The sequence below is a fragment of the Microtus oregoni genome, unplaced genomic scaffold (genome assembly GCF_018167655.1).
Source record: "Microtus oregoni isolate MIOR12 unplaced genomic scaffold, Mior012 000001F_ref0000356, whole genome shotgun sequence".
NCBI classification, from domain to species: Eukaryota; Metazoa; Chordata; class Mammalia; order Rodentia; family Cricetidae; genus Microtus; species Microtus oregoni.
The window spans coordinates 90,059,246-90,082,637 of NW_024543060.1; the positions used below are offsets into that span (position 1 = coordinate 90,059,246).

Genomic DNA, 23,392 nt, shown 5'->3' on the forward strand with positions numbered 1-23,392 from the left:
CTGGTCTACAGAGCTAGTTCCAGGACAGGCTCCAAAGCCACAGAGAAACCCTATCTATCTCGAAAAAAACAAAAAACAAAAAAAAACAAAAACAGAGTTAGGGCTACAGCTGGATGTCGCCATGCCCTCTCATTATCAACTTTATCTGTCTGATAACTTTTCTTCATTTATGAGAAAGTCGGGCTTTCATTTCTTATCTCTGAGGGTAAATGCAAGTGTATAATGTGAAATTTTCACCATTAAAAGTCCTTGTTAAGTCTTTCTAGAATGATACAGTTAAAAACTCTTTCTGGTTTCCCCAAATATTTGTTTTAACTAAGAAATAATGTCTTCCCGTGTTGTTTGTGCTCCCCTTGCTTAACATTTGCTATTTCCGTCTCTTTTAACATCTCCATTCCCATTTTTGCCTTAGTATTTCTCCTCCCACCAAGGTCTTTAATCACATGTGCTACTTTTCTTTTGGATTTTTTTTAAAAAATACAATATAGAACTCCCATTTTTTTATGGTTGTGTGTATGTATTCAGTTATCATAACATTCACTCCAAAGCCGCCCAAAGGAATGTATTACAAAACCTCTAGAATATAAAATTGAATTTTATAACTGTTATAAAATATAAAACATATGGATAAAGCTAGGTATTGCTAACAAGCACTAAGAGACTAGCCGTAGTAACAAGTGAGTTCCAAAACTGTAACAAATCTAGATAGAAGTTCCCAGTGAGTGCTGTTATTTGTAAGAACCACCTTTATAGTATGTGTCAGTTACTAGGGAGCATGTCTATAACTAAATGGAAAATAAGACAAAATATAATTGCATTTTTTTCTTTGTGTTACCAGATGAGGCAGACCTTAATTAGATCACAGTTTGCTTGTACTTATAAAGATGATTGCACGATGGGCAAGAATAAGTGGAACGGTAATTCATCTTCAGAGCCATCTCATGCTCTGCGCTTGGAAAAGGATGATTCTGGTAATTAACCTTGTTTGAATAATTAGCCAACCAATTATTTTCACAAATACTAGGCAATGTAAAGACTTGTTTTTAAGGCCTGTATTTGTTTAGGAAATTGAATCTAAGTACAAATTTATGGATAGGAATAGGATATGATTTAACCTAGCTAACTGGATTTAAAAAATAATTCATAGTATTTACCTGTTGTATTTTTACATAGATATTCATTGTTTGGGGTGAGATGTGGCATAGTAAAAAGACAATATAGTTATTTCTTGACATTTGATTGGGTGGGATTATTATACATGTCTTTAGATGCTCTAGCCATTTTAATGATTATTTTATATGTCTCGTGATTTGTAATACTAAGTATTATATGATTCCTTTCCCCTTGTCATTTTAAGGTGCCCTTTCTTCTGTTGGAAGAATTGAAACAAGTTCTGAAAGTGTGCATCAGGACAGAAGTAAAGATGACAAAAAACCTAGAAAACCTACAGAAAATAAAATACCCAAAAGGAAGCAGGTGGTTCTAGACAGCGACAGTGTCTCCTGTGATAATGGAAATGAACCGTACCAACATAAACTTGTTAAGTTCCCGAAAGTACCCAGTGACTCACACAGTAAGGCTGGCGGCAAACCAGCCCACGGAGCAAAAGGCAGTAGGTGCACTGCCAAGGTCAAACTGATTCCTGGCCAGACCAAGTTAACTCAGTTTTTTAGGCTGTGATTTTTGTCATCTGTGTGCTTTAGATTTGTGTACAGAAGACCATTCACCAAAGCCATGAGCTAACTTTTAAATATCACAATGTAAATTCTGATGCTTTATTATTTTGATAGAGAGGCGCACATGTTAACCGCTGTCCAAAAATACCAGCACGTCAGGATTATGCAGGAGTTCCATAAAGTTTAATGCACAAGCCAAAGCATGTCATGTAGGTCATTACGTCTTCACTATTTCTAAACAGACATTTAGGATAATGCACAGGTCATATCAACACTAAGGGCTTTTCTCTCCCCTTGAAATGAATTGCGTTCTTCTGGAAGGACGGCGTGGACCAGCAGGACTCAGACTTGCCAGCAGGGCCGGTAGACTCTTCCCAGCATACACCTGAGCACTGAGAGGGAACAAATGACAGCGCAGTTACCACACAGAAGGAAGGAAAGTTGTGGAGCTGTTTTAATAAATTCGGAATAAATCAAACCACAATTATGACTTTTAGGAATTTCCCATTTTGACAGGGTCACCTGAACCCGTGTTCCTGCTACACTTTGATATGGTCAGATCCAAGTCAGTTAAGCTCAGACCGCTTTTTATAGAATTAAGATGTAGGAATTGAAGTTTTAAAAAGCTACTCACTGTCAAAATCTCTCCTTCCTATGGGAAATTTAGCTGAGTTTTCTTCATCCCCAATTTCTCTCTTTTCTTGTGTTGACTCAGAATTCTGAACTCCATTCTCAGCTGGAAAAGCTACTGATCCTTTCAGAGCAAGATAAGGTTTTACAGCCAGATTCAGTGGTAGACCATGACTTAGGAGATTCTGTTTGGAGCCTGGGTTCTGTAAAGAGAAGGTTGGTTTGTGTTCCAGCTGTCGTCTTGAGCACAGACAAGCTAAAGTACCGTTGCCCAGCATGCCTGCGGATCAGTTCTAAAGTGCTCTACACTGTTTTTCACTTCTAAAATATCCTCGATAGGAGAAACACAGTTTTTGATAAGATGGGGAGGTACCTGGTATGTGTGAAATGGTACTAGTTATCTGAACGCACACTGTGACTCTGTCGGCAGTATTCCCATTTATAAAATTAAAACACCAAGTTTACTTCTAGGTGACTGTGGTAATAAAATCAGACTGCATGGACTTACCTTTGAATTCTTGTTCTCATCGTCGCTCAAGAAGCTGCTGTCGTCGTTTTTATATTGTTCCAGAGAGGGAGCCACAAGCGATCTTTCTGCGGCGTCTTCCTTCTGGAAGGCTTTCCCCATCCTAAATGTATTAAATACCATGTCGTCTTCTAAATTTCTTATGGATTTGGAAGCTGAAAGTAAAATACCTTGAGAAAACAGAGACACAACCAGCATTAACGTGTAGGAAGAGAGACTCATTTTTGCCATCCTTAGTTTGATGCTTGCGTAAAGCGAAGCAAGGATGTGTAAAATGAAAAACTCCGCTCTGACAGTGCTTGATTCCCCGCCTTTATATGTTTTCTGCTTGAATAGAAAACACTTGAAGGACTTATCTTTTCATCATTTGGAAGTGACTCATTGTGGAGGGCCTAGCCTTTTGTAAAGCTGCTAATGCCTGATTGCTTGGGTTTTAGTGCCCTGTTGTTTATTTTGTGTGTGAATTTTCTCAGAATCTGATTAAGGCCTTTGATAGACGGCTTTCTGTTGAGTAGATTATAGGCTCTTGAAAGTGGGTTGTTATTAAGGAAGACCACAGGACACCAGGCTCTTTTAATAAGACTGTTTCCTTCTTTGTGGTTTCCGATTAAGCTATTAAAACACAAGTTACTTCATTCACGGATGATAAGGATAAAGTTTTATGCTCTTTTAATCCTTCTTAAATAGAAGTTATCTCCAGAAAAGAGTTTTATTTTATAAATACTTGATATGATCTTTTGTGATCTAAAGTACATACACTTGTCAGTATTAACAAAATAAACAAACCCAAAACCTCTTCACTTCATCCAAAACTCATCTGTCTGGTGTTTCATCTCAGTTTCAAGAGGACAATAAATATTTATTAGTGAATTTAGTAACTAAACGATAAAAAGTCTGTGAAAAAATATTGATGGCTTCCATAGAGATTAATTTTAGAAGTTTTATGCTTTCGCTTTGTTTCTTATTTATTGAGACTGGATCTTGCATTGTAGCCCTGGCTAGATTTAAATCTATGGCAATCCTCCTGCCTCACCCTACCAAAGTCTGGGATTGCAGGTAGGTACCACAGTGAGCTTAGAAATTGTTTCTTTTAATCACATGCTTCAGACTTAATTTGTAAGGTTTTAGTACATTCTCATGCAAGTCTGTGTGTGTGCGTGTGCGTGTAGTCTCTAGGCCATAGTATATGTCTGTGTTGGGTTTTAGAAATGCTTTTGTTTAACAGGGCACAAGAACCTGTTGCCCCGTGTTTGACCCTGACAAGTACTTGAGTATCTCCTTACGCTTTGGGGCTTTTCTCTTAGCTGTTGTTCTATGTGTCCTCTCCCCTCCTCCTGAGCTTTGAACCTGGGGTTGCATGTGCTGGCCACATGCTCTGTCACTGAGCGGTATCTCTAACCCTTCTAGTTTTCGTTCTTTAGGTGGTGTGGCCCTGTTTGCCAGCGGGGCCTTGAACTCACTCTGGAATCGTGGCAGGCTTTGAATTGTCAATCCTTCTTAGCATTCAGAGCTGCTAGAAGGGCTGCCCAACTTTGCTGTCTTTTGCTAATTGATTATGAGCACCCTGTGTACACTATTCTGGACATTATTTGTTAGATATGCATGTTGGAAATATTTTTCTTGGCTTGGGTCTTGTTATTTCAACTTCTTTGTGGTGTGTTTTGGTGACCTTGACTGCTTAATATTAATATGTAAATTTTTCTTCATGTTTACTTATTCTTAATATGTGCTTTCTCAAGACATTTTTTCTAACTCTGAGATTATTGATGTATTTCCATATGTTGTATTTTTAAACTTAAATATTTTTATTTTCACATTTGTCATTTATTAATTAATTCTAAATTATTTAGAATGTTGCAAATGGTAGTGCATTTAGGCTTTTGAGTTTCTGGTGTCTGCATGTTCCCTGGGCCGTTATGCATCCTCTTCCTGTTGATCTGTGGCTTGCCTGTGCAGTGTGCCAGGCTTCCTGGAACCAGTGGGTCCTTTTCTGAAGTCTTCGCTCTGCTGTCACATCGACAGACTTATCAATTTATATTTTAATGTTGAAGTGGGTGAAGCCTCCCAGCCATTTCATCTGCTGTTGACTTTCGTGAAGCAGCTCCTTGGCTATTCTTGGACAGTTCTTCGTTCCGAAGCACAGGGATTCCTTACAGACTGTTTATGAAGACACACTAGCCCAAACCTCCAGCTAGTGTTGAAAAGGAGGACACAGACATCTGCATAGTAATCATTTTACAGAACATAGTGACGCTTTGCTCTTGAGCACAACCAAGGTCTCTTGTGGACTGTCGAAAGGGTAGGAGATTCCCTTCTGTTTTTGCCTTACTGACATTTTTTTTTATCAGAAATTGCTGGTTTTTATTGAATGCTTAGTATTCTGTGTATTTTGGAAATGGTCGTATAATTTTTTTCTTTAGTCTTTAGTGGGCTAATAGATTTTCTCTAGTACTAAAATTTTCATGTGCTGGAAAACAGATTTTCATTTATATTCAACCTAGAAATATTTCATTTGGTTATTTTAAATTTATTATCATGAATGAGATCTATAAGTTCTCTTTAATACTGAATTTGTCTGAGTTTGGCATTAGATTGTAATAATTTCATAAAATGTAAGAAGGGAAAGTCTTGGGCTGGAGAGATGGCTCAGAGGTTAAGAGCATTGCCTGCTCTTCCAAAGGTCCTGAGTTCAATTCCCAGCAACCACTTGGTGGCTCACAACCATCTGTAATGGGGTCTGGTGCCCTCTTCTGGCCTGCAGGCATACACACAGGCAGAATATTGTATACATAATAAATAAATAAAAAAATAGAAAGAAAATGTGTGCCTATGTCAATCGCCTTTAAAAAAAAAAGAAGAAGAAGGGAAAGTCTTTTCCTTTACTGTACACTATTTGGGTGTGGTTTTCCCATAGTGGAATTTAAAATCGTTTTTGTTCTGAAAAGCTAGAAAGAGGTATTCAACCTCTCTGTTCTTTGTTTTAAGAATTTATTGTCTATGATGTGTGCAAAGTATATTTTATCAGGTAGACATAGTTAATGTTCAGTCACCCGGGGCTATTAAAATTATAATAGGTAAGTGTTTTCTGGGTGTTATATAAACAAAAATCTCTCCTTTCTTAGAGAGTGCTTATCTGTTTTTTGCTGCTGGTTTATTTGCTTTTAATCTTAATGCTGTTACCTGTGGCCTGCTTTGTTTTCCAGACCTAAAACCTGCTTGGAGGTGTGTGCATGATCCATAGAAGTGCTTATTAATACTAACCTTTTCTTCTGAGCTGCTGTTGGAGTATGATAAGTATTAATAATTATGTATTTTGTTTTAAGTTTCCACTGGCTGAATTGTTTTGGCTAGGTCTCCTCTCAGATTTGAGCCAAATCCAAACCATTCTGACAGTTTAAAAAATTAGTTAGCGTTTTCCTTTATTTTGCTTAAACTGTTTTAGCCTCTGAGCAATATGAGGTTTTCTCAAAGCCATTTAATGACAGAGATAGTTTCCAGTTCTTAATGATAACTCTTTTCACGTCAGCTACTCTGATGTGCAGTGGAGCATGGCAGATTTCTTTTTTATTGATGCTGAAAATTTAGTTCCCCAAGCAGTAGAAAGCAACTTTGAAGAAGAAAAAAACTATTGCCAGATGGAATTGTGTGGTTCAGGAAACCTGGGTAAGTACTAGGCTCATACCAAACGCAGCTTCATTTTCTGAAGGACTACTATGAATACTGTCTTTGTTTGTAAATCATTTTATTATTAATCTTTCTTCCAGTTAGCGTACTGTTGCTATGTGACGAGAGTAAATTTGCCGAGAATCTTGTCAGGTGGGCACCGGTTTACTAAGAATGAAGAATTTCTTGCTGATTAAATTTCTCAGTGTAAGCACCAAGGTTGTTTCAGAACTTCCGTGTGTAGAAAAATAGTGCTTTAGGAAAAATTCTTCCTTGTTGAACTTGATTCAGTAAAAATAAGTAAATATAAAAATAATTACTGTGGATGTTCAAATACACAGAGAAACATTAAACTCCTAAAAGTTGTTCATCCCAGAAGAAATCCACACACAGGTCTACTGCGAACGGAGTCTTGAAATGTAACACATCTGTACCAAGAGGACCCACATCTGAGTCAGCCCAGGATGCTTTAGGCTGATGGGGGCTTCTCTTGGGAGCCCTCTATTGGGTCTGCCGAGAATTCAGGCCAAGGCCTTAGAATTCACCAGCGGGTTTAATTTGAAAAGACATTTTCGTTTGTTTGCAGTTGTTTCTGTACAAAACACTCAGTTGTTTTCTTTGCTGTAGATGCAGTGATAGCATGGATATTTCCACCTAGGTTGTATCCCTTGGATCCTTCTACCTTTTCTGTATGGGATGTTGCCTTTTGTTAACTGAGCTGTAAGAGTTAATTATGAGTATATTGTTGTGTGTGTGTGTGTGTGTGTGTGTGTGTGTGTGTATGTGACTGTTATCTCTCAGTCTGCCTTTAACTTAGTTGAATTTTTGTAAGCATAAAAGCTTCCTTTTGAGATATTTTGATTGAGGGAGCCATTATGGGACTAGCAGGAAACCTGGCACTAGATAATTTCCCAGGAATCCACAAGGATGACCCCAATTAAGACCTTAAGCAATAAAGGAGAGGGTGTCCAAACTGGCTTTGCCCTATAGTCAGACTGATGAATATCTGAAATATCACCATAGAACCTTCATCCAGCAACTGATGGAAACAGAGGCAGAGACCCACGTTGGAGCATTGGACTGAGCCCCCAAAGTCCAGTTGAAGAGTGGGAGGAGTGAGAACATGAGCAAAGAGGTCAAGGCCATGATGGGGATACCCACTGAAACAGCTTTTCTGAGCTAATGGGAGCTCACTGACTGCAGCTGGACAGGGAAGAAACAAGCATAGGACCAAACTAGTCCCTCTGAATGTGGATGACAGTTGTATGGTTGGGGCAGACTGTGGGGTCACTGGCAGTGGGACCAGGATTTATCCCTGCTGCTTGTACTGGCTTTTTGGAACCCATTCTCTTTGGAGAGATACCTTGCTCATCCTAGATATAGTAAGGAGGGCCTTCGACCTTCCCCAAAGCAAAGTGCCTGACCCTCTCTGAGGAGTGGATGGGGAGTGGGATGGGGGGTAAGTGGAAGGGATGGGAGGAGGAGAGGGAGTAGGAACTGATATTGATATGCAAAATGACAAAAGATATTTGTTTTCTTTTCAAAAAAGAAATTTAAAAAGTTTCCTTTTGATTAGATACAGTTTATCAAATTAAGAGTTGTTATTGCTTTCATTTTTTAAGAAATATTTGCTTATTTCTAACACACGAAGATGTTTTCTTACATTGCTGGAAGCTTTTTTATCTTACATTTAATTATCACCTTTCATATTAATCCTTGCACTTTTAAATGGTAGGAGCTGGTTCTCTGTCCTTGGTTCTGCGCACGGAGGGCCAGCTGGGTCAGCAGATCAGCTGACAGCTGTCTTCTTCCCCTAACTGCTTCACTTTGATGTGCGTGTCGAAAATTAAACTCCTGGCAGTACAGAGTTGTTCGGGACTTCCTATCTTGTTTGTTTATTGGCTGATGTATTTATTAAAATTTTACTGTTGTATCATCTTATGTGTCCTTGACACTTGCTAAGAGAGCAGATTTTGAAGGTTCTGGAATAGCTTTGCCCTGTATCAGCTTGTCTTGATAACAATATTGAAGTTGATTGGGCAGTTTGTTTCATTTTCATGATTGCTAGATATGCTAAGCTTTGTTTTTTAAATCATAGATTATGCTTTGGAATCACACTGGAAGTAAATTTGAAGTCAATAATATTAAAATCATGTGGTTTAGGAAAGTAACCATAAAAAATTAGAGAATAGTTTGGATTGAAGATAAATATGACATAATTTGTGAAACCAGCTGATGTGCTTAAAAGGAAACATATGCTTTAAAATGTGCATTTTCTAAGCAAAAACCCAGTTTACACCTTGAGCTCTGATCTTAATGAATACAAAAAAGAATCAGAAATAAATTTAAAAAATTAAAAATACATAAATAAAAAGTAAATTAATTCAGAAAATGAAGCAAATGAAGGACAAGAAATAAGAGCAAAGAGGTGGCTCCATTGGTAAAGTGCTTGCTGCAGCAGCGTGAGGACCCGAGTTCAACTCGGCACCCATGTAAGAGTTGGGCATGGTGACACACCCTGCTAATCCCCGCACCAGGGAAGCCCAGACAGGAAGATCTGCAGGGCTTACTGACCAACCATTGTAGCCAAATAGATGAGTTCTAGGTTCAGGGAGAGACTTCATCTCAAAAGTACTAATAGAAAGAATGTGGAGAGCAACTGTAAAAGTTACTCAACATAGATCTCAGGCCTCCAACACACTCAAGCACATATTGCACGCATGTTGTATATTCATATGTCTGTATACACTTAAACATGTACACACAAACATATACACCATGCACACATACACATATTTGTACATAAAATACAAGCACGTCACATATACACACAAAAGCAGTCATACACACGCACAAATGTACATGCATATGCTCACATACAAAACGTACACAACCACCAATAAAAGGAAATCTTCAATAGTGTTTTTATAAATAATTGAATAATAAATTGGCAAACATCTTTCTGCAGTGGGCTAAGTAGTACATGCATCAGGCTTTCTGGGCCACACAGCCATACCTGCTTGCTGTGGGACAATGGTCTGTACCCTGTCACTTGTATATTAAATAAACGCTGATTGGCCAGTAGTCAGGAAGTATAGTCGGGGCAACCAGGCAGGAAGTAGAGGTGGCAGAAACAACATGGAGCTTAAAAATTCATGGAAACTGAACAACATCTCTGAATGAAAAATGGGTCAAACAGAAGTAAGAAATTAAAGACTTTCTAGAATTAAATGAAAATGAATATACAGCATTCACAAACTTATGGGACACATTGAAAGTGGTGATAATAAGAAAATTAATATCACTAGCGCCTGCATGAAGAATTTGGGGAAATCTCATTCTAGTGACTGAACAGCAGACCTGAAACTTTAGAACAAAAGGGAACAAGCTCACCCAAGATGAGTAGACAGCAAGAAATATATAAAATAGAAACAACCAATGAAACAAGGAGTTGTTCTTCTTTCAGAAAACAAGAAAAATCCTTATCCAAACTAACTAAAAGACACAGAGAATATCCAAATTAACAAAATCAGGAACAAAATGGGGACAGTAATGACAATGAGGAAATTCAGAGAATCATAAAGACATACTTTAAAAACCTGTACTCTACCAAAGTGGAAAATCTAAAAGAAATGGATATTTTTTATAATAGATATAAATTACTAAAGTTAAAGATCAATTTATATAGACCTATAACCCCTAGTGGAATACAAGTAGTGATTAAAATTCTCCCATTGAGGGAAGAAGAAAAAGACAAGATTTCCTGAGTAAATTGGGAGCATGGGGACTATGGAGAGGGTAGAAGGGAAGGGGAGGGGAGAAAAATATATATCTCAATAAAAACATTCTCCCGTTGAAAAAAATCCAGGACCAGATGGTATTAGGGCAGAATTCTACCAGACTTTTAAAGAAGAGTTAACACCAATATTTATTGTTATTCCACAAAATAGAAACAAAAGAAACATTGCCCAATTCATTTTATAAGATCACAGTTACCCTGACACTCAAACCATATAGACCTAACAAAGAACAAGAATTACAAACCAGTTACCCTTATGAACAAAGTTGCAAAAATGCTCAATAAAATCCTTGTAAACTGAATGCAGGAAGACATAAAAAACATCATCCACAATGATTAAGTAGGCTTTGTCCCAGAGACAGGAATATCCCTGGGAGGGGGAGATAGAATATATTTTATGGGTGAACTGGGGATGGGTGCGGACAGTCAGTAGAATGAGAAAAGAATCTACTTTCAGTAAAAGGAAAAAAAAATTAAAGAAGAAAAAAGAAGACGTATTTTTGATTGTGGGAGGAGGATTGGGAAGATACTCAAAGGGGACAATAATTTTGTAAGGAATAAGTTCAGTTGTCTATTGTAAAAGATGGCAACTATAGTCCATAACAATGGATATACTTACAAGTTGCCAGGAATATAGATTCTAAGTTTTCTGTTGTAGATTTTCCAATATATCTACTTGTCTTGACCCAAATAAGATTGTCAGAATTTCACTTCCTTTATCTGTGTGTTTCCAATCGGCGTGTGCCACAGAGGACATTCCTATTTGAGAACTGGATGGTGGAAGTAAAGGAAAAAAACACCTGTAAGTCACACATGATGTCACTTGTCTGTTGGCTCATCTCATTGGCCATGTTAGCAGTTCGACCTACTGTTGCTCACTTTCCCTGGAACAGTGTTGAGTTTCTCTGGCTCGTGTGTGTGTGTGTGTGTGTGTGTATTCTGTGTCAGAGGGTTCGACACAGGAAAACCTGATGTGTTTCATTCTGTTCTCAAGAGTTTCAAGTGATGCTGGTACACTCTAATTTTTCTCTCCTGTTTTGCTCCTTGGTTTTAATTCACATCCACCACCCTCAGTTTGCTTAGTCTGTGGATATCAGCATGAGATGGAGTGATCTTAGTATGGGATTAACGACCACAGTTACCGCAGATCAAATCTCTATAGCAAATCGTGTATATGCTTTTGCATATGATTGCATCTATATGTGTGGTTTAACTTTTCTGCTGGATCCTGACTGATTTTTTTTTTTTTTATAGTCTGGCATAGACTTAGTTACCAGAACCTGAAAAGAATGTTATCAGAAAGGAAAAGTATTGACCAGGGGCTGGAGAGATGGCTCAGAGGTTAAGAGCATTGCCTGCTCTTCCAAAGGTCCTGAGTTCAATTCCCAGCAACCACATGGTGGCTCACAACCATCTGTAATGGGGTCTGGTGCCCTCTTCTGGCCTGCAGGCATACACACAGACAAAATATTGTATACATAATAAATAAATATTTAAAAAGAAAAAAAAAGAAAAGTACTGACCAGCCTGTCTTTCTCATACAGCTGTAAGTCCTCAACAAAATATTCCCACATAGAATCCATTTATATAGAGGTCATATGGCCAGATGATACTTATTTTAGGAATGTAATTTTTAATTTTCAAAAAATTCAAATAAAATCTCTTTAAATAAATGACTTGATGAAGCATTTTCAACGACACCAGTAGATGCTGTTTCCTGATGGGAAGAGATTTAAGGAAGAATGAGAGGGAATCAGAGGAGGAGGAGGCACTGAGTAGAGATGCTAATGATACCGAGGAAAGCAGCAAGGTTGCAGTGTAGACAGAAAGGGGTGGTGATGCTAAGGGAAGAATTCTGGTTAAAAAAGGAAGATGCCGCCTGGTGATAATGGTGATAGGGCAGGTGAATTTGTGAGTCAGGTAATAGAAGATTTCATATTCCCCTAACAGTGTAGAATGAGAACAACATTCATCTTGCTTCCCAATCTTAAACATGTGTGTGGTAAAGATCAGTGAAGCGGAATAACTTCTAAACGCACTTGATATTCAGATAGCATCGTTTAGCGATTGGAGGAGGGACAAAGAAAACAGCTCTGTAATGGCCATGAAGGTGTGGGAAAACAGGTAACAAAAGTGATGTCTGTATGGAGAGGATATGTCTCAGGAGGATCATGAGTTCTAGGCTGCTCTCAGCTCTACATAGTGAGGTCAATCTGGTCTTGGGTCTCATTACCAGACAGTATGTTGTATTTAGTGTCATGTGAACAGAATTAAGCTAAGCGAAGAACCGGTTGTAAGGAATGAAACATACTCAAATAGTAGAATTTTAATCTGCTAATTTTGAGAATCCCCTTCACACTCGTGTCACAAACCAAGGTTTAAGTAACATGAAATGTTGGTGAAAATGCTTAAGCTTATATTCATGACAGTTTTCTACTTCCTTGGAAAGATGATTCTTAAATTTTGTTTTAATTCCTAGCAATTTTGGAGTTATCTGATATCTTGCTTCCAGAAAAACAATCTGATGATAGCGTTCAGCATTGGGTTACCAACAAGGATTGTTCTATGTGTATATGGACTCATAATTCCAGGTTTCTTCATGTCATTTACTGTAAAGCTACATTGAGTCTTCGCTGTTATGCATGTTAGGAATCTTGTGGATAGCTTCAGCCCTCAGACATTCCTACTTATTAAATTTTGAACTCTAGTCTCCTAAAACATTTGAAAATGTGGTGGTTTCTTCTATATAGGTTAAAATTTTTTTTTGTAAGACTGCATTTTTCCCGTGTGTGATAGATTGGATAGTGAAAGCATCTGGATGACTGGTATACCTGCTAACCTTTTCACCATAGATCCGATAGTGAAAGCATCTGGATGACTGGTATACCTGCTAACCTTTTCACCATTTCCACATTAAGTACTCTTCTCCATCATCATTGGTTTACTTACAATAATTCTTGCTCTTAAAATACCCTCATTTTGTCTAGTCATCCATCCATCCATCCAAATCTGAAATAGCCTTTGAGATCCTTTTTCTGTTATTGGGATACCATTCACATTCATTCAATAAAATTTGTTCCATATAAGGATAAGGACTTGAGCTTGTTCTCCAGAATTCTGTAAAAGAGCCAGGCTTAGCAGCATGCACCTATAAATTCTAGTATTGGGTTATGAATATAGGCAGATCCTTGGAGCTCACTGGCCACCCAGCCTCACTAATTGGTGAACTCTAGGCTCAGCAGGAGAACCTGTACCCCAAAGTAAGGTGGAGAACAATTGAGGAAGATATCTTGTGTTGACCCCTGGTGTCTACATATGTGCACTTGTATGTGCACAAACGTGCACCCACATGCATGCACATTCCACCACACAAATATATGCACCCCTACTCCATAAATGCACCATGTACATAAATATATACATATAGACAAAGATCCTTCTCCTTGCAGCTTTGTCTGGGTGCTACAGTAAAATTTCATATTTTTGAGTCTCCACTCTTGTAATATATTATAATTAAAATTAATTATGTATTTATTAGTTTATAAAAGCTATACTTGTCTGAGAATCTTGCCATCATGTCTTCATTCTTGCTATAGCCATGCCGTATTACTTTGTAGCCCTCTTTAAGAGCATACGTAAGGCCTAAAATATTACACATGATACTAGGAATAGGGTTATATTTGGGAAGTCTTTCTCACCCCAATTTTTGCCATTATCATGAGAACATTCATTAGCTAGGAGGTCCATGTTACTCCAGGCATGTTACACAAGCAGCAACATAACTTACTTTGGGGTACAGGTTCTCCAGCTGAGCCTAATAATTAGAAGATATTAGAGCAAGGTAAATTGAGATCAGCCCCTATGCCTAGCTGGTTCCTAGTTCACCACAAAAGCATAAGCCGTAAACATATTTTCACTGGGTGCCTTCTGAAGCCTCACATGCTTTTGTCACATGACAGGAAAATTGGTGCCTTGTTTACTCCCTCTTCCTCTGAAGAATAAAGACTGACACATAATAAACTTTTGATGTATACAAGATTAAAGCGTGGATGCTTTTTCTTGTTAAGAGAATAGGTGGTACACGATATGATAGTATTTATTAATTATCTAGGTCTACTGTGACAAAAGACTGGAGACCTTATGGCTTAAACAGATGTTTACTTTTTACAGTTCCTGAAGCTACAAGTCTAAAATCAATGTATGGACAGGACAGTTCTCCCTCCAGAGGCTCCAAGGGGGTGGTCCTTCCTTGCCTCTTCCATCTCCTGGCAACCGTTAGCCTTCACTGGTTGGTGGCTGCATCTTTTTCTGCTCTGCCCTTAATGATGTTCTCTTTGTGTCTGTCCTTAATACTCCTCTGCTTTTTTCTTATAAGTGTTCATATGCTGGTGTTTAGTGCCCACTGATGACCCAGAATTGTTTTCTCATCTTGAAATCTTTAACTTAGTTCTACTTGCGGAGACTTTCTAAACGATGTAGCCTTTACAGGTTGAGGGAATCCGATAATGAATTAGTGTGTGGGGGATAAGTTAGCATGTGAAATGTATGCGAGCAACAGGAGCAGCATTGAAGAGCACCCGCTAAGGGGCCTAGCATCCTGGGTTTGACTTTCAGAGTTGCTGCTTGGATGCGTATGACCACACTGCTCTGTGCTTTTTCCTCTTTGGAAAAACCCAGACGAGAATACCTACTTCAGAACTTTGTAGAGACTGGTGTGTGAGCTCTTGGAGCAGTTTCTGTGATGGAATCAGCCACCAATGACTGCACTGTAGAGTCATACTCTGTGTTGACTATGTACCAGGTTTCTACATGCGTTTCAGGTTTAGCTAACCGAACTACTGGGGCAGTGCCTACGCCGTCATTTAAGGTCATACATGGAGTTTGTAATACAGATGAAATCCAGTCAGACACTGCTTCAGGAGTCTGACTGATGGTGTTATTTTTAAATTATTACCCCAAGAACAGAGTTGGCTCTTAATGTTTCCAGGAAAACTAGAATTTTCTGGGAGACTTGGATATCAGAGAGTAGAAATTATGAATCTTTGTGTTCCTGTGTTGTTGACCTCCTTTGGACAAGGTCGATGTTTATTAATTTCACCACCTCTCTATGAAACATGGACTTCCTGTACGTGCTCTAGAGACATCACCCCTTTGGGGATTTAGGCAAGTAGAATCAGTCAGTACATCTTTCCAGTTCTCATTTTGCTTAATACCAAATATACTTGTTCATTTTCGTTTCTCTCTCGCTGTTCTGATAAAGTGCTTTGACAAGACAACACAAGGGAACAAGCACTCTGACTCACAGTTCAGAGACGTGGTCCATCATGGTGGGGAGATCAAGGTGACGAGAGTGTGAAGTAACTACAGTGTGACATTCACAGCTGGAAAGTGGTGGTGCCCAGTTCTCATTTTCCACTCGGTCCAGGACCCCAGCCAGAGAATGGCACCACCTACTTTGGGCAGTCCTTCTACCTTCATCAATACAGCCAGAATGATTCCCTATGGACATTCTCAAGAGGCTGAAATCCCAAGTGATTCTGTACTCTATCAGCCTGAGCTGTAACAGTCCAAAACATCACAGTGTCCACCAGAAGTTCATTTATTCTGTGAAGTGTTGTTGCAAATGTTTATAAGATCAACTTTTAATGGATCATACATGTTGGTGTATATAGTATCTGAATGGAGACAAGGCCCTCTGTTAAGCCGAGCCGAATTTGTTCCCGATTATTTCATGCCCATTAGAATGTGAGCTGGCAGAAGGTGAAGGGGTATTCCCTGCTTTGCTTCGGTCCTCTCCTTACCTCCCCGCTACTCTCTACCCTCCACATCCCCTTTTTAATTTATCGCCCAGAGTAGACCTTTGAAAATGCAAGTTGTATCACTTTTTGTGTCCAATAGAAAGCTTCCAGGAATGCTGGTGCACACTACACTCCCACCCCTCAGGAGCTGGAGCCAGGAGGATCAGACCAGCCTCAGCTACAGAAGGTTGAGGTCAGTCTTGGTTCCATGAGATTCTGTTCCCCCCAAAATAAGTAATTAACAAACAAGAGTAAATTCCTCTGAACTGTAATCTAAGGGTTACATGTGAAGTCTGTGTCGCTGTGCCCCAGCTTCTCTTCAACCCTGTATTGTTTCTGTTCTCTTCTAATGTTTGCCTTCATCTTGATTGGATTTGTGCTTCAAATGTTTGTGATTCTAACAGTGTTGTGTGCTTCAAATGCTGTTAGTTCTCAGTATAGCTAACGATGACAAAGCTCTTTTCTACTCTTTCTTTAAATATAAATTAGAGAAGTACAGCTCCCTGTAAACAACGTCCTGATTATCCTTCTTGGATTTTCCTTTGTCTGTGTATATTTTGGGTGTAGTGGCGATGGGGAAAGGGATGCTTTTATCCCCACACATAATTTAAAATTCCCCTCTCTCTCCCCCAAACTCTAAGAAATTCTTCCGTGAATGTTTAAGAAACACTAATGGGTGCTGCCCGGAGTGAGACGACAGCAACGCATTGTGGTGATGCTGCAGTAGCCACATTCCAGGAGCTGGTTTGCCACAGGGGAATGGCGAGCATCACGGTGGAGAATGCAGAGTATTCTTATCCAGAGGGTGTTCTGCTAAAAATCATGGTTCACATTAGAACCCTGATGATTCTCGTCTCATCTCCCGTCTCTACCAAACTGCCTTCGCCCTTATCAGCCCTTTACCCAGGTTTATGACTTTTGATTTTGTCTTACGACCCAATTGCCTTAGCTAGGGCCATCTACATGTTTTTGAAGGAAGAGAAAGTGTTTGGTTTTCATTGTTTTATTTTTAATTTATGTACAGGAGTGTTTTCTCTGAATATATGTATGTGCCGTGTGTGTGCATTTCCCATGGAAGCTAGAGAAGGCCCCCTGTATCTGGAGTTAGAGACTATTGTGAACAGCCATGTGGATGCTGTAAATCCAATCCACATCTTCTGCGCTAGCATCCCGTGCCTTTAACTGCCAAGCCAGCTCTCCCAGCCTCGTTTTGTGTGTCTTTGAGACAGGGTCTCCTTGTGCAGCTCAAGTTCACCTCACAATGACCCCGAATACCTCGTCCTCTGACACCACCTCACCTGTGGCGGGATTACAGCTGTGCCCGGCCACACCTGTCACGTTCCTTCACAGTTCAGTTTTTTTTTTTGTTTTTATTTTAAATCATGACAGAACACTTACTTCCAATGACAATGATTTGGTGCTCATTCAACCAATGAAAATATATAAATAACGAATTGTGACTGTTTATGCTTATTGTCGGCTTTTTGGGTTCCGGATTCACCTCGGAGGTAAGCCTCTGGGCACACCTGAGAGAAAATGTCTAGATTTGGGTTAATTGAAGTGGGAAAACCTGCCCTAATTATGTGAGGCACCATTTCATGGGCCAAGTTTCTAGGCTGAACAAACAGGAGAAAACAAGCTGGACGCTGGCGTTCATCTCTCTGCTCCCTGACAATGTAGTGTGGCTAGCTGCTAGCTCTTCTCCCATGATGCACTGCGCCCTCAGTTTCACACAAGAGGCCAAAATAAGCCCTTAAACGTGTTGCTTCTGTCAGATACTTTGTTACATCATAAGAAAGGTGATTAATCACTTAGTGACTTAGTTACTAATCATTTATATTGATTTTGGTCATTTTGTTATAAAATTACATTGTATTACACACGAAACAGATAAAGAGACATGTAATATTTAATAAATTATGAAATACAATAACCACTACCCACGTCAAGAAACATTTCCATGGGTTACCCAAGCTCACCTGTGCTTACTCACTTACGCCCTCAAGAGATCTACTCTTACTGTTCTCGTAAAAATTAATTTCTGTGTTTTTCCTTGTTCAAGCGCACATGCCACAATTTAGAATTTAGTCTTGCTCATTAAAAAGGTGTTGTCCCTTTTGATATGTAGATCTCTCCTCCATTATGTTTTATTTCTCATAATTCATCTGATGAAAGAACCAAAAATACCCAATCTATAGTATTTCCCAGTCTGTATTTTGTTAATAGTGGACTCATAGTGAAGTTCACTTTCTTTATTTCCCTTTCATACAAATTAGTAATAGTATCTAGAAAATTAGTAAGACGCACATGTTTGGGCCCTTTGACAGGAGTCTAGGTGGGGCTTTTTATTTCAAAATCAGAAGTAATATAATTATTAGCTATTGATGGCTAGTTAACTGGTGGTTTAAAGTAAGGGTATTTTACTTTTGTACTTTTTAAATTAATACATTTATGAGTATGGGTATTTTGCTGCATATATGGGCACCACATATATGTCTAGTGCCTATGGAGGCCAGAAGAAGGCATCAAAGTCCCCGAACTGGAATTACAGATGGTTGTGAGATGCTATCAGGGTGCTGGGGTCCAACTAGGGTCATCTGAAGGAGGACCCAGTGCTCTTAAGCATGGCACCGTCTCCAGCTGCTTTTCATCTCCTTTTCATTTATTATTTGGAATATTTTTCAAGAAATGTATACCTTTGTTATTTTGTTACTCAATGATACGATTTATGCAAGAAATGAAGAATAAATGCTTATTTTTATTTATTATAGCTTTCAGAATAATGGGAGGGAGATACCGCTCCTCTTCCAAAGGTCGTTGACTCTCTAGATGCCAGCACAAACTCATTACCTTAAACGTAATTGCCGTTTCAATATGCTGGCATCATTATCCAACCTAAAGCTCAAATGATCCCATCTTTGGCCACTGGAAGAGTCTTGACATGAACACAAGCTTGTTGCCAAGACGTAACACATTCCAAAGTCCATCCTGTATGTGTCTTGCCTTAGACCTGTAACCTGCCAGTTCTTTCAGAAGCCTTGACATGAACACTGGCATTTCAGCAGAATGCTCTTAGCTGCGGAGACACATGCTTATGGGGATGATCCTGTCTAGGTTTCTGTGGTGGAAAGGAGCAAAGGAAAGCACTATGCCGAGCGAGGTGTCTTGTGAGTTTGCACCAATGCTTCTGCTTAAAATGCTACAGGGGTTCTATGTTTTGTTTTGCCATGTTCCCTACCAAAAAAAAAAAATCCCAATTTTTAGCCTTAGAGTGGATATTGAAACGTCTAGTAATCATTCATTTTATCCTAATCTGCCTACAATGTCAAAATGTTCATCTACTGCTACTCCACCCCCACTGCAGTTACAGGGAAGAGTCTGGGTGGCTTCCCTTTGTGCGTGCTGCCTTTGTTTTTTGTTGCCATACAGGAGTTCACAATTATCTGACCGCATAACCATCTCATACGATTACCTTCCCCTTTAATGAGCATTTAGTCCTAGTCTTACCATGACTTTTTGTTTTCATTAGTACAGTCTCTAGTGACAGCCTTACTTTATTTTGAACACTTATCACTATCTTTAGTATGGTTTTCTAGTCATTTTGGTTGCATGAAGAAAATTCTCAGCAAGGGTGTGTGAGAACAGTACTATGTGATCTTTTTCTTGCATATCAAATGAACCCTGAAGGACTGTCTCACCTTTTTTAAGGCAACTTTAGCAGTCATTTTTCTGTGGGTCCTGCATGTCCAGTTCATACAGGATAACATCAAGCAGTCCAGACAAGAGCATTTTCTTGCTCAAATGGCTAGCAAACTCCATAAGGAGCCTCTTCGATGCCCATTATTCTCTTGAAGTAGGTTGGTGCTGCCAGGAGCAGATATGTCTCATTGTCATGAAAAGTCCTAAGTTCTTAAAACATTTAAATGCCATATTCTGTAGTCTTTGAAAGATTTGAAGAATACTTATCTAACTGAAATATATCTCTATATATCTAGAAAACTTAACATGACTATAAGATTGACTATGATAGATGATTATCTATTAATCTATATTTTTAATTATACATTACATTTTTATGAGCTACACAGTCACAATACCTTAATCAAGAGCAGAAATATACATATAACAAGATTGATCTTAAATTTGTATCAACATACCAAGATCCATACCAATGCAAAGTATTGATTTCTATATCATATACTCTTTTAAATATAAACAAACATGTATAAATAATCCATTAGCATAGTTCTCTCTAAACTAATTTCTGTTTTGTCTAGGACTAACAGTTTCTTCTTGTCATGACCCTAGAACTCCTCCCCACACCTGGTGATTGACCTGTGGTTAGTTTCGTTGCAACATGTTGCCATATACAGATAGCTTTAGCTACTCACGATAATATTCACAAAGATTCCAAAAACAGTGTATTTTATCTCCAAATATTGTTGGAAGTTGTGATTAAAAATCTGAATATGATTCTCCAGTTTTGTCTTTGTCGTGTTCTTTGGAAGAATATCATTCTATTTTATTATATTTCTATTTGAGAAAAATAAAGAGATCTGTATTCCAGTATTTTTTAAAGATTTATTTTTAATATGTATCGGTGTGTCTATGAGTGGACACATTTGTGAGTGCAACTGGCTACAGAAGCCAGAAGACCTTCCTGAAGAGGGAGCTACAGTTGGTTGTGAGCCGTCTGGTATGGGTGCTGGGAATCAAACTCAGGCCCTCTGTAAAAGCAGTGTATGCTGTTAACAGCTAAGACATCCTTCCAGCCCTTGTTCCAGTGTTTTCAAGAAGACATAAGAACATTATTTTGAATATGGCTTGTCCTTAAATGATCCTATGAGATTCTGACTCATCAATAGAGTGGGATTTTTTTTTTTTTGTCAAATAAAAATCCATGCCAGACAACTCACAAACATCTTATTCCGTATCTAGCCACCTTCTGGACTTCTGTATGCAGGACTTATCTATAAGGATGGTAAAGAATGCGGCCGTGCTGGTGATGGAGTGTTCATCACTGTCTTTTCTCTTCATTGCTTCCAGTGACTCTGTTTTCACGGGTGCTCCTTCAACAAGGTCCATCAGTATGGAACTCTGAAGTTGTTATTCACGGTGTTGGTCTCTGAACTGGTATCCGTCCAAGCTAGAAATAGATTGCAGTAAATTTTTTGAGGGTAGCAGAGTCCCCAACTATCTGTCTAATCCATGACTACATTGTCGTCAACATTCCTCGTGGCTTTTCCGTGAAGTCTTCTTTTCTCTTAGGCCCTGTGTTTCTAGCAGTCTCTTCCTTATGCAAGTCTGCATTCTGCTGAAATACCTGTAGAATTCACCCAATCTCAAGTCAAAAGGTTTACATCTGGTCATCCATTTCTCTTCCACCCAATTCTTACAAAACAACATTTAGTGTGTGTCTACATTTACTTAATTCTTAACTGTCATTTTTTTCAATAGCTAATAGCTATTCTATTCTGAACAAAACTTACTGATTTTTAAATATGATTCTGCTTCCAGGAATGCAATACTCTAAGTTTTTCTATTGCATACTTTAAGTGGGGGGACGAAGAGAGTCTATTACAAGAGAAAATGTCAGCATTTTAAATATATATATATATATTTCAGAGTAGATAATCCACTTCATGCCTACCTAGGGCTATTCTCTCTCCACGCTGCTAATGGAAATGCTTCTAACACTGGCACCAAAGTAGTCAATTTTTCCACTCTTTCTCCCAGAAAGATCAGGAAGTGCAATAAGGTTCATGAAAATTTAAGCTCGAAGTTTAGAAAACTCAAAACAACCCAAAGCCTCAAACATTCAATTTGGTTTGAGTCTTGGACAAAAAGTTTGCTCTGCAGCAGTGGAGCCCATCCAGTTAGAGGGCTGTAGTAACTTCATTTCAGGGCCAGGGACGGGGGAAATTATGAAACCATAACTTGGACCTCATTTTAACAAAACCAAGAAACAAAAATACTTACTGGGGAATCTGCTGGGGAGAGGGGGCCTGCCTAACCCCAACTGCTGTTATTTTATTGTGGCAGCCCCTCTGACTATAGGAATTATAAAAGCATTCTGGGCCACCCCCTCCACCCCCGGGAGAAGGCTGACTTTGGAAAGGGATGGCGCAGTCTGTATCCAGTTTATAAGCCTCCCGATGGGCACAACAGGGGAAGATCTCGCCTAGGTGGCTCAGTCCAGCAGAACGAAGGCCTGTCACAGTCACTTCCCTTGTGATCAGCTTGCGTTTCAAAAGTCATCCCAGGAGAACAGCTGTAGCTTTTCTACCTACGTAACTCCCGAAACAAGCTTCCTGCTTAAGCGACAGCCCAATAATTTAGACCCTATCTACCTCGTCTATGGTTTATTTGTCCCAAAACTAAAAATCCAGTTTAACGACTATTGGTGGCTTTCTTCTGTTCAGCAAGGCAGAACTATTTCAAAGCATAGATACATAACACAGGAAAGACACTGTCAAAGATTCTATATGTAAAAATTACTTAACAGTGAAAACATCTTAAGGCAAACAAAATACAGGGAAGGTTTTTCTGAAAAACCACCAGGTGGTTTTTCTGAAAAACCACCAGGAAATGCTGTTTGATTAGAAAGGCTAAGCATATGCAAAAGAGTATATCTTTAGAGCTGATCAGCTATGGAATACTAAGCAACAGGAGACCAAGCTCAGCCTCTGCACATGTGAAAGACAAACAGACTGAAGACAAAGAATTAGCCCTGCTGGAGTTGAGAAGCCTGCAGTTGCAAAAGAACGTAGAATTTGTCTTACACTAAAGTGACTAAATTGGCAAAGGTCCAGTTAGGATTAAACTACGCACAATGTCTACATTATTCAAACACATTTTAAAAATCATGAGTATATTTGGTTAGTTAGTTAGTTGGGTTACATCAAGCATTAACTATTCTTTTAAGTGCTCATTTCTGCTATTACATGGACTCCTGTTACCATGAAATTTGAACTAATTCACATGAAATTGGTGAGTCACACGCCAGGGAAATGTGGTTAATGATATTTGGTGTGACTTGATATTACGCTCATATGACATCGATACGTAATTCTTTTCCTCCCTTCTGTCTGTCTTTCAGAACTACAGGAAGAACGTCTGCTTCTTAGAATACAGATGCGTCTAGCTAACTTTGCAACATTTGGATAGTTCTTAGAATTATTTTCCAACAGAATAATGATTCAATAATGATTGCAGTTGACAACGGAATTATAGGAGTCTAATTCTACATCTTTTTAAATCAGTCAATTGATTAATTAGTTTTACATACCAACCACAGTTT

The 23,392-nt window shown here is 38.8% G+C and overlaps 2 protein-coding genes across 2 annotated transcripts in view; one reads left to right on the top strand and one right to left on the bottom strand.

The window, feature by feature from the left end:
* The window catches only part of LOC121459635 (PARP1 binding protein), a 40,082-nt gene extending 38,251 nt beyond the window's left edge, over positions 1 to 1,831 (top strand). The window contains exons 11-12 of the mRNA XM_041669538.1: positions 839 to 971; positions 1,358 to 1,831. Of these exons, the coding sequence (XP_041525472.1) occupies positions 839 to 971; positions 1,358 to 1,680 (456 nt within the window). The 3' untranslated portion in view covers positions 1,681 to 1,831. The remainder of the gene's footprint in view (positions 1 to 838; positions 972 to 1,357) is intronic.
* A 95-nt stretch (positions 1,832 to 1,926) lies between these two features.
* On the bottom strand, positions 1,927 to 3,107 carry Pmch (pro-melanin concentrating hormone). The gene is made up of 3 exons (XM_041669552.1): positions 2,815 to 3,107; positions 2,311 to 2,509; positions 1,927 to 2,068 (listed from the first exon to the last, which is right to left on the bottom strand). The coding sequence occupies exons 1-3, from the start codon at positions 3,061 to 3,063 to the stop codon at positions 2,019 to 2,021; spliced, it is 498 nt and encodes a 165-aa protein (XP_041525486.1). The 5' UTR covers positions 3,064 to 3,107; the 3' UTR covers positions 1,927 to 2,018.
* Between the last annotated feature and the right edge of the window lie 20,285 nt (positions 3,108 to 23,392).